At 34.5% G+C, this 10,096-nt stretch overlaps 1 protein-coding gene and 1 pseudogene across 1 annotated transcript; both read right to left on the bottom strand.

Moving 5' to 3' along the window:
* Window positions 1-485: 485 nt before the first annotated feature.
* On the bottom strand, window positions 486-5,863 carry LOC133038022 (receptor-like protein kinase THESEUS 1; annotated as a pseudogene).
* A 112-nt stretch (window positions 5,864-5,975) lies between these two features.
* LOC115715586 (uncharacterized) lies at window positions 5,976-9,633 on the bottom strand. The gene is made up of 5 exons (XM_030644224.2): window positions 9,436-9,633; window positions 7,385-7,830; window positions 7,107-7,245; window positions 6,497-6,582; window positions 5,976-6,350 (listed from the first exon to the last, which is right to left on the bottom strand). The coding sequence occupies exons 2-5, from the start codon at window positions 7,637-7,639 to the stop codon at window positions 6,234-6,236; spliced, it is 597 nt and encodes a 198-aa protein (XP_030500084.2). The 5' UTR covers window positions 7,640-7,830; window positions 9,436-9,633; the 3' UTR covers window positions 5,976-6,233.
* Window positions 9,634-10,096: the final 463 nt, after the last annotated feature.

Genomic DNA, 10,096 nt, shown 5'->3' with positions numbered 1-10,096 from the left:
TCACTGAGACGATAGTGGGCAAGAAAATAGGAACAGAACCAATCAAGATACGCTCCCATTCTTGGATCATTACGGGGGAGCCAGTCTTCGTTGGCCTCCCTTCGGTCTTGGCAACCTTCGCTGCAGACCTTTTCACTGCCCGAGTTATATTTACTCTAAAATAATTCTATTATAATATAGTATTAATAAGTATTTATTGTTATTATTGTTACATTGATATTTTTTAGTATTTTAATTTTTTTTTCTAGTATAACTCTATTTAGTTATAACCTCTAAATTAGAATATAATTTGCTTGGTCCAAGTCTATTTGTAAAGTTCAAACGCAAAAAATAACACTGTTCTTTATTGATAAAGAAACTACATATCTCAGATTGAGGAAAATCATCTTATCCCTGTTGTGAATAATTTAAAAAATAGTGTTGAAGAAGTTTCAGAATTAACTATAAATGGTTGTTCGAATTCAAAAATATGTGTTCATGAGATTAAAAATGGGTAAATTCCATACAAAAAATGGTTGTTCAGATTCAAAAATGTGTTCATGTGGGATTAGAGGGTAAATTCTCATATGAACCCAATGAGATTCTTGCACTTACTGATGAAAAGATGATAAGAACGAACTCATTATCTATGAGTGTGGCAGTTCATGCACGTGCCTTTTTTCTTATCGCAACAAAGTCAGTCAGCATAGCATAAATTATAAACTATAAGTAACTGAGAAAAAGGAATGGGGCTTGACATCTTTAAACAACAATAGCTTTCATATGTGAATATGTTGTCTAATTTTCATATGCTTTCATATGTGAATATGTTGGCCAACTCTAAACGGTAAATTTTCATAAAAACCCAATGGGATTCTTGCATTTAGTGATGATGAAGATGATAAGAAAGAACCCTTATTTATTCAAAAAATAATATTGAAGAAGTTTCAAAACCAACTATTTAAAACAAAAGATGGTTGTTCAGATTCAAAAATGTGTTCATGTGGGATTAAAAATGAGGATAAATTCCCATATGAACCCAATGAGATTCTTGATGATGAAGATGATAAGAAAGAACCATTATCTATGAGTGTGGCAATTCATGCAAGTGACTTTCTTCTTGCCGCAACAAAGTCAGTCATTATAGCATAAATTATAAGCTAGAAGTTTTCAAAACTGAAAAAAAGGATGGGGCTTGACATCTTTAAACAACAATATTTCCAAAGGAGCTTTCGTATGCAAATATGTTGGCTAACTTGAGAGGACTCTTTGGGGGTGTTGCGATGACTACTTTGTCCCAATCGAGCGTTCATTCACTATAGATGCGGCAATCTTTGAGAACGTGGCACAATTCATCAACAATCGATGCCACAAACCAAATCTACATTTAGTAATGATGGTTGTATACAAACATGAGGATAAATCGATTCCACCTCATGTAATATTTTTTGCAACCAAACATATCATGTTCCATCAAGAGCTAACATACAAGTACAGAGATGGTCGCAATAATGGTCATGATGCAAAACAGAAGCATGTTTGCTATTGTAAATCTAGAGAGTGCAAGGACAAATCATATCAACCAAAGTCAATCCAAATTGATTAGACATTTTTTTCTATTTGAATTGAATGAGAAAAAGTAACCAATTGTTATGCTTGAATTAACTTTTTCTTTTTTGATCACAAATGCTACATTATTTTCTGTACTCATTGAATGTGGATATAATAGTGAAGGTTTATACAATCAATCTGTATCTTTGCGAAACTTGAAGAGCTATGATAAATTGTATCAAAACAACAATATAATTCTAATAAAGAACAGGAAAATGCAATTTTTGTCAGAGCTAATTGGCACCATCCATATCTATATATTACAAATAATCATGGAAGAAAATGAGGCACTGAAACAGAATAATTAAAAGAAATAACCTTCATTCTATGGACATCCACTGTCGCGCAAGATCATTGATCCAAAAGAGTGTTTTGTTCTTATCTTCCTTGTGGATTTACTAGTTGAGAAAATACAGCAGTTGTGGCAGTATCTTCTGCATCATTGTCAGTCACCGAGATCAATCGTACTCACACTGTTATCAAATGGCTCTATGGGGGTCAATTGGATGACTGAGATGTGGTTTGTGCTGTTATCATCAGGCTCCATGAGTGCAAATGAAGTCTCCTTTAGCTGAAGAGCATATTCAAGATTCCATTACACATCACCCATAGACGGCTTGTCAACACCGTACTCAGCTGTCTCGCCAAACTTCTTAAGAGAAGCCATGTTTACCTTCCCAGCCAAATTTGGGTTCATGATATGATCTAGCATTCCTTTCTTTGCCATGCCATTGCCCATTCTGCTATCCCGGGGAAGAACTGGGTTTAGAGCAGGTCTAGTGGAGAGAACCTCCATTAGTACCACCCCAAATGAATACACATCTAATTTCTCTGTAAGTTGCTACCTTCTGAAGTATTCAGGATCAAGGTAACCAAAGCTACCCTTCACAGCTGTACTTACATGGGTCTGATCAAGGGAAGGACCTGTTTTTGACAGGCCAAAATAAGCAACTTTGGCAACAAAATTCTCATCCAAGAGGATGTTTCTTGTCTTCATATCTCAGTGAATGATGCTTTGAGCAACCCCAGTGTGAAGATAATTGAGCCCCCTTGTAGCTCTAATACAAATTTCGAGAGGTCTGTTTGTCATGTATTTGTATACAAGAATCATTTCCGACCTTTCATCACAATATCCAATAAGAGATACAAGGTGATGATGGCAAAGCTTGGATAGCATTTCAATCTCAAATCTGAACTCAGCAAGACTGTTCAGATATGGGCTTCCCTCTTTAAACTGCTAAGTGTTACCTTGTAAGCCCTACCAAAACCACCAACCCCAAGTAGTAGTGTCTCATCAAACTTGTTGGCAACATCTAGGATCTCTTGGAACATAAAAATACGACCGAGATTGGATGAAGCCAACGAGATGCAGCTAGCCGTCCCACTTTTTTGCGAAGTTGTGGACATTTTTGTCATGGTCTGAGAGTTACCATACAAGGGCAGAAGAAGCCATGGATGTCCTTGATTAGGAGTAGTCTTTGGCTTGCGTGAGGCCAAGCAGCAATAACAAAGACCGATTAATGCCACAGAAGCCAAACACCCCCAAAGTAGATATTAGACTTGGCCCGATTGGAAGATCTAGAATATATTTCCTTTGAGAGACCACAATTTCTTGTTTATTTCCTCCCACTTCCATACCCAAAAAATATTTCATAGGTTGAATATCTTTCACTTTGAATTCCTGGGCTAGCACACTTTTAAGATTTTCTTGCTCTCTAATGTCATTGCATGTTATTATCATGTCCACGGAGACTGCGCTTGTTAGTATCCATGCCCTTTTTATAACCTGATTAAATCTTTCAAACTATGCCCACGGAGACTGCTTTAAACCATAGAGAGACTTTTTCATGTGAGACACATTCTCTTTTCCATACCTATCATCAAATCTAGGAGGAATCCTCATAAGAGTTCTTCCTCCAAATATCCAATAGTGTAATGTCCCTGCTTCAAGCCTCCTTTGGACATTCTCCCACGAACTCATAGCTCATATACACAAGTACGTTACTCTAGTTGCTTCTTAGACTAACGACCGACCCTGCAAACAATACGAGTATTTTCAGCATGCTTTGTCCTCAATCGCACGCTTAATGGGAAAATTTTCAAGGAGGTCATCCATCCAAAGATTTCTCCAAGTCAAGCACGATTAAATTTGGAGTTCTCAAGTGATGGGCTACCAAAAACAAGATGCACCTTGTTGATATAAGTAATACCCTTCAATCTATTTATGCCCTCTTCAACTGTGTGTCCTATGCCTACACATTCTCAGAATCATCACACTTGACTTTCCCTGAGCGATGCGGATTGCACAGCTTACCTAGCATTTCTCCTTACGGATCATGAGACAATTGACTGTCACAAAAAGAATGCATTCTTGATATCTAGCTATTGTAAGAGCCAATCCAGATTGGCAGCAATGGATAGTAGAACTCGAACAATGTTTAACTTTGCAACAGGAGCAAAAGTCTTGTTGTAATCCACACTATAAGTTTAAGTGAAGCCTTTTGCAACTAATCTCACTTTATATAGATCTATTGTTTCATCAACCTTGTGTTTAGTTGTAAACATCCACTAACACCCCACCACATGTTTATCGCTAACAACATGTAGTGTTAGCTTCGAGTGCCCCAATCTCCTCCTAGACTACTTGCTTCCATTCTTTCTGTGACAGTGCCTCAATAATATCCCTGGGACTATCACTTGCTCAACTTTTAATTCGAAAGCTTTATAATGAGGAGAGAGTTTATTATAGCAGACATATCTGGAGATAGGTTGTTTAGTACAGCTCCGAACACCCTTTCTCTCAGGAATAGGTAACTTGGATTCAGGTTCAATCTTATGAGAAGAATCATCATGAAAAGTGTTATCAGGAAAATTAGAGTAAATAAGATCATGAGAAGAGTTACTTACATCAGGAGTGGTCTATGGATCAGATTTATGAGATGCTGGAGCATTAGTGGACTGTACTACTTGAGTATTTTTTGGTTGCCGACAATAGACTAAGAGTTCCTTAGTCTTAGGTGGCTGAGATTCAGATGGATTTAGAAACTTTGAAATTTTAGGGATCCTTTAAAAGGCTATCCTAACTTGAGACATCACTCACTGTCCCTCCTGAATAAAAAGGTTGGAATAATAGGATTGATCTTCATGGAATGTAACATCTATTGAGATGTACACGCGACGAATAGAAGGATGGTAGCATTCGTAGCCCTTCTTCGTAGAGGAGTAACCCAAAAATCACATTTAGGGCTCGTTTGGTAAGTCGTATAAAAATCGTATTGTATTAGATAACAACGAACACTATGTATGGTTTGGATAAAAATTTGTAATGTATTAATTACTACGACAAAAAAATTTAATATAATACGAACCGTATTATTAAATACATAACAAATGATTTGTATTACCTTGTATTATGATATTTAAAAAGGGTCCAAGACCCAAACACAGACTCGGACCCCAGACTCGATCCTGGCCCCATCCCTAGACCTTGGACCAAAACTCTAAACCCGGCCCCCAGACCAAAACCCTGAGCCTGGCCCCAACCCCAAACTTGAACACGGAGCCTAGCCCTAGATCCAACCCCTGACCCCGAACCTGGGCCCAGACCGCCATATCAAAAAAAAACCGTAACCAAAACCGACCACTAAATTTGATGATGATGTGGAATTGAAAATTCAGTTATGGTCTGGTTGGTTTGATAGTCAATTTCGGTTTTTTGATTTTTATAAACACCCCTACCGAGAAGGCCTCCTGAGCAGATTCCCACACTTCTCTAGTAGTAGAAAAGAATAAATAAGTCTACCAATGTACACTTCCATTGAGTTGATAAACCAGGCTATGATGAGAGAGTTTTCAAACTTCCACTTAGCATAAGAGGGATCATCAGTCTAAGGAGTAGGAACAAAACTAGTGAAATACCCCAATCGTCCTCATCCTCGTCCTCTAAGGTACTTCTTCATGGATTGAGACTACTACAGAAAGTTCTGACCATTAAGCTTGTGTAAAGTAATTTGGAGAGATTTTTGTTGATCAAATGATGTGGAAGAGACATTAGAGGTAGTTTTGAGTGTTTGGGTTGGTTACAGTGGCCATTATGGAAGAAAGAAGTAGAAAAAAACTAGACAAAGAGATAGAGCAGCAGTAGTTTTAAGGTTAAGCTTTTAGGCTCTGATACCATGTGAAAAATAACTCCTCACGATTTATGATTTGAGAGTTATGCCATGTAAATAGGCATTGTACAACCTACAGGAATAATTAGTATTTAAGGCCTAATATTTTAAAGTAATTACAAATAAAATAAAGTCACCTAATTACAATCAAATCAGCCTAAAATAACTAAGTATGGATATATACAAATTGGTTTCCCAATATATGTGGATACCGAATTAAATAAGAATATTAAATTAATAAAGTAAAACAATATTTTCTACACTTACTTTTCTGGTTTTTCCCCTCTCATTCTTGAGTTTTGCCAAAATTCAAAATTGATACAAAGTAGAACTATATAAGGTACACTGAAAAATGAAGTGAGAATAATGTGATAAAGGAAGTATTTTGATGTCATTAGCAAGAGATATTGCAGGTTGAGTAGTAGGTGTAACATAATAGAATAGAAGAAATGACCAACCCTTTAAAGGCCTAGACTATTGATCTTTCTTCTTCTGAGAAGATCTAACTTCTTGGTTAGATGTTCTAATTATAAAAAGAAATGTTTCAACTAGCATGCCGATTATAAATCCGAGAACTCCGCCAGCAGCATTCTGGAGACAAAATTTGAATGATATCAAATTCATAAAACAAACTACATAAGGGAACATTTATTTCGACAAATAAAAGAAAAGGGTATCCATGAAAGAAATAATAAATATCAGAAAAAACAAACTTAATGTCGTATGTCTGGAAATACCATTGCAGGACTGTGGTTGAATAATGCTCTGAATGCAAAATAACCAGCCATATAGCCAGTAAACATCGTCAGCGCAACATGTAACCCTGTAATTTATTCACTGTTTAGAAGTTGGAGCATGATCCAAATGAAAATTTAACTAAGATACCATTGAATCGTATGTTCAAGTACGGAATAAAAAAATAAAATACGAAAAACTAATCAATCAATCAGTTGTTAATCAGGTCAAATGTAAGGTTAGTAATGGTGAGTTCATCACCAATGCTCCAGTAAGAAAATATTCAGACATGGGAAAGGCAAACTGATCTCTAAGTAGCAGGGGTGATGGCATACATCTTGGATTTGGGAATTCTAATTCAGCAGTGGTAGGTGAAGAGAACAATGGAACAACTGTCTCGAAAAGAGAAACAAGTATAAAGTAATAGACTGTGACTGTGAAAATTGAAAAAGGTACTGACAGTAGAGAAGAGGAGTTTCTTGTGGCCAACTCCTAAAAGGAAAATATCTCTTGATACCATATAGTAGTAGAAAATGTAAAGAGAATGAATGGATTGTATTAGTGGTGGAAGTAAAGCAAAACCGAACAAACCAAATAGAAAAGTGAGCTTACCGAATCCCATTTGATCCTTGTAAGAAGAAAAGGGCTCAGTGTCATCTTTCTTGGGTGTTATGTCCTTCACAAGTTCTGCATATGCTTTCCTCTCTGCCATTTCTTGAAGCGTTTTTAGTCTTGCCTTGAGCTCCTCACTCTAAAACCAGCAAAACCCAAATTAACAAACTAATATACTTCAAAACCACACTTATAAAAGATTGGCTAACAATTTAAAATTAGTAAACCTAATATGTGTGTGTAGTAATTTAGGGCAAAAGAGTAGAAGTATAATGTACCTTTTCTCGAGGTTTGGGGCTTGTTAGAACAAACTTTGAGCCGGAAAGGAGTTGAATCAAGCTAGGGCGGTCAGTGATATCAGAGGAAGACCAGATGGTTCGGAGAGACTTGTAGGGAACATTAGGTTTTGAAGAGATATCAGAAGCAATTTCTTGAAGCTCCTGAGAAAGTTTGTGATTTGTGGAAGCTGATGTGAGGAATGAGAGGATTGGTTCAGTCATAGATATAACCAATCCAGGTGGTGGGTTTTCCATTTCAGATTGGATTCTCTGTGTTTAAATGGCTCACAATTAAAAAAAAAAGGCTGTCTTTCCAAAAAGAATGAGTACAAAATCTGAATTGAATTGAATACTTTTCTTAACTCTGGAAACAAATGCAACAATTTCCAAAGCCTTAAATGATTGAGGTTTGATAAGAAGTTGGGAAAGGTGATCAAGAGTGAGATCTGTACAAAGAAGTATAGACTAATTAAAAGAAAACAACATATATAAATATATAAAGATAAGTATAAATTGAATAAATCAAATTGCCATCATATATGAATGAATATGCATATGGTTCAATATTTGCAGTTTCTTGTATTGTGATTTGAAACTAAACAAGGATCTTTATAAAGGTAAAAGCTAGACCAGAGGCTACCCATTTGCTCAAAACCTAATAAGATCAAATTAGCATCAATGGTTTGAGAGTAATAACTCGAAATGACTCATCTGAAATGAGTTGAGTTGTCCAAATATTTTAAGCTATTAAGATTTGAGGTATACAAAACCTATTATATATATATGTTCTCTAATTTCTCTCCTCATTTTCTTTTTACACAAAGGGGATTTGAACCCCTCCCCCAAATCCACACACACCCAACCACTTTTGAGCTACCCTCAAGTGGCTTATGTTCTTAGATTTCTCACATAATAAGTCACCAAACACTGAAAATTTCAAAATGGTGTAACTAATTAAATGTACAATAATAATCCATGCAACACAAAACCATAAATTAGGCTGATGACATTTCATAAAACAGCTGCTCATCTTGGTTTTGAGAAACGTTTCATGCATCAAAAGGAAAAAGACAAGTCATTACAGTAAATCTTAACTAGAAGGATCTGAATTAAGATACTCTAGAGTCTAGATTTTGATCACTGATCACAGATTCATTCATCAAACCCCCAGAAATAAATAAATAAATAGATGAAAAGGATAGTAGCAACAGATAACTAAGATCGAATTTGACTAAACTAATACAATTGATTAATTGTCCACTTTTAATCATATAATATATATAAAAGTATATAATAAATTCATATCTAACAAATTATCAAAAAAAAAAATTCATATCTAACAGAATTTCTTATGGTTTATCATAATATTTTTAAAACTTCTATTAGTATTAACAGAAACATGTCAAATACTAACAAAAATGCTGAAGAGATGCAAATGAATAAAAACCAATAATTGTTGACAACTTCTCAAAACAAGCTATTAGCTATTCAATGAAGCATTGCCCATTTTGGTTCAAAACTTCTCTAAATAAACCAATAATTGTTCACAACTTCTCTAAACAGGCTATAAACTATCCAATGAAGCATTATCTCTCCAATCAACAACACATGTAGTTAAAATAATTACAATTCAAATTGCCTTGAAAACTATAAATTAGATTTTATTAGAAGAGAAGTTTCCCAATGTTACCAAAAACACTTCAAGATATAGAATCATCCCAAACTTAAACACAGTACTGAAATAAAATATATATATATGTAGGAAAATATACCATATAAATGAGATTCACATGAATGAAGATAACAGAAATTTCTTTGTTAAACCAAAATCAGAAAATTATAAAAGTTGGCCCTGGCCCTTAGGCCCCTTACGTAATTATAATTTATTAACACAATTACTAAATCTTAGAACTAAACATTATGAACTTATTTGACAAACCTAACTATTATTAAAAAAGAAGAGAGAGAATTGGATAATATAGCTAAATCATATACCTGTAGAATGGTTTGTATAGAAAACAAACAACCAGACAAAGCATTAATTACAGTACCTGTTGTGAGTGAATTTATTGTATATCAGGCCAAGGAGTGAAATGAAATTCCTCCTCTCCGATCTCCGATCAGTTAGTGATAATATTTCTGATGTACCGTTGTTAGTGAGGTAAGGTCTGAAGAAAGCCAAAACGAAGAGAAGTCAGTTTTGGATTATAAATGGGCCTGGGCTTCTCACATTGGGCTAAATCAAAACAAGAGAAGTTGGAGAATATCCATTTTCTTTTCGGATAATTACACAAGCCACAATTTTTTTTTTTTTTTGTAAAAAAATTACATTTTTACATTTAAAGAATTTTTTTTTATATTTTTACGGTATTCTATAGAAACAACATGAAAACAACAAAAAAACCATATAAAAGTAATATGAAAATAATATTTAAATAACATCAAAATAATAACAAAAAATCAACAACAAATTAACAAGATAACAACATAAAAAACCGTGTTTTCTGTAAATAAAATAAAAAAAATCGTAAAAATATTTAAAATTATGTAAAACCGTATTTTTGTAATTTTTTTGTTATTTTTGTGTATTTGTAAAATTATCCCTTTTTTATACATTAATCAAATTTACCTTTAAATAAAATTTAATATAAATATATCTTTTTTTTATGAGTATTATACTCAAATTATCCTCACACACTCACATAACCAAGA

This window comes from Cannabis sativa, chromosome 5 (assembly GCF_029168945.1).
Source record: "Cannabis sativa cultivar Pink pepper isolate KNU-18-1 chromosome 5, ASM2916894v1, whole genome shotgun sequence".
Lineage (NCBI taxonomy): Eukaryota > Viridiplantae > Streptophyta > Magnoliopsida > Rosales > Cannabaceae > Cannabis > Cannabis sativa.
Note: the sequence above shows the minus strand (reverse complement) of the source record. Positions and strands in the feature narration are given on the sequence as shown.

Bases quoted from the DNA above. Each gene is read 5' to 3' on its own strand.
- LOC115715586 (XM_030644224.2), bottom strand. From the start codon at position 7,639: ATGGAAAACCCACCACCTGGATTGGTTATATCTATGACTGAACCAATC. The intron at 6,583-7,106 runs GTAAGCTCACTT...AATAAATTACAG, and splicing joins CAAGGATCAAATGGGATTCG to GGTTACATGTTGCGCTGACG. The intron at 6,351-6,496 runs GTATTTCCAGAC...TTTTGTCTCCAG, and splicing joins TCAACCACAGTCCTGCAATG to AATGCTGCTGGCGGAGTTCT.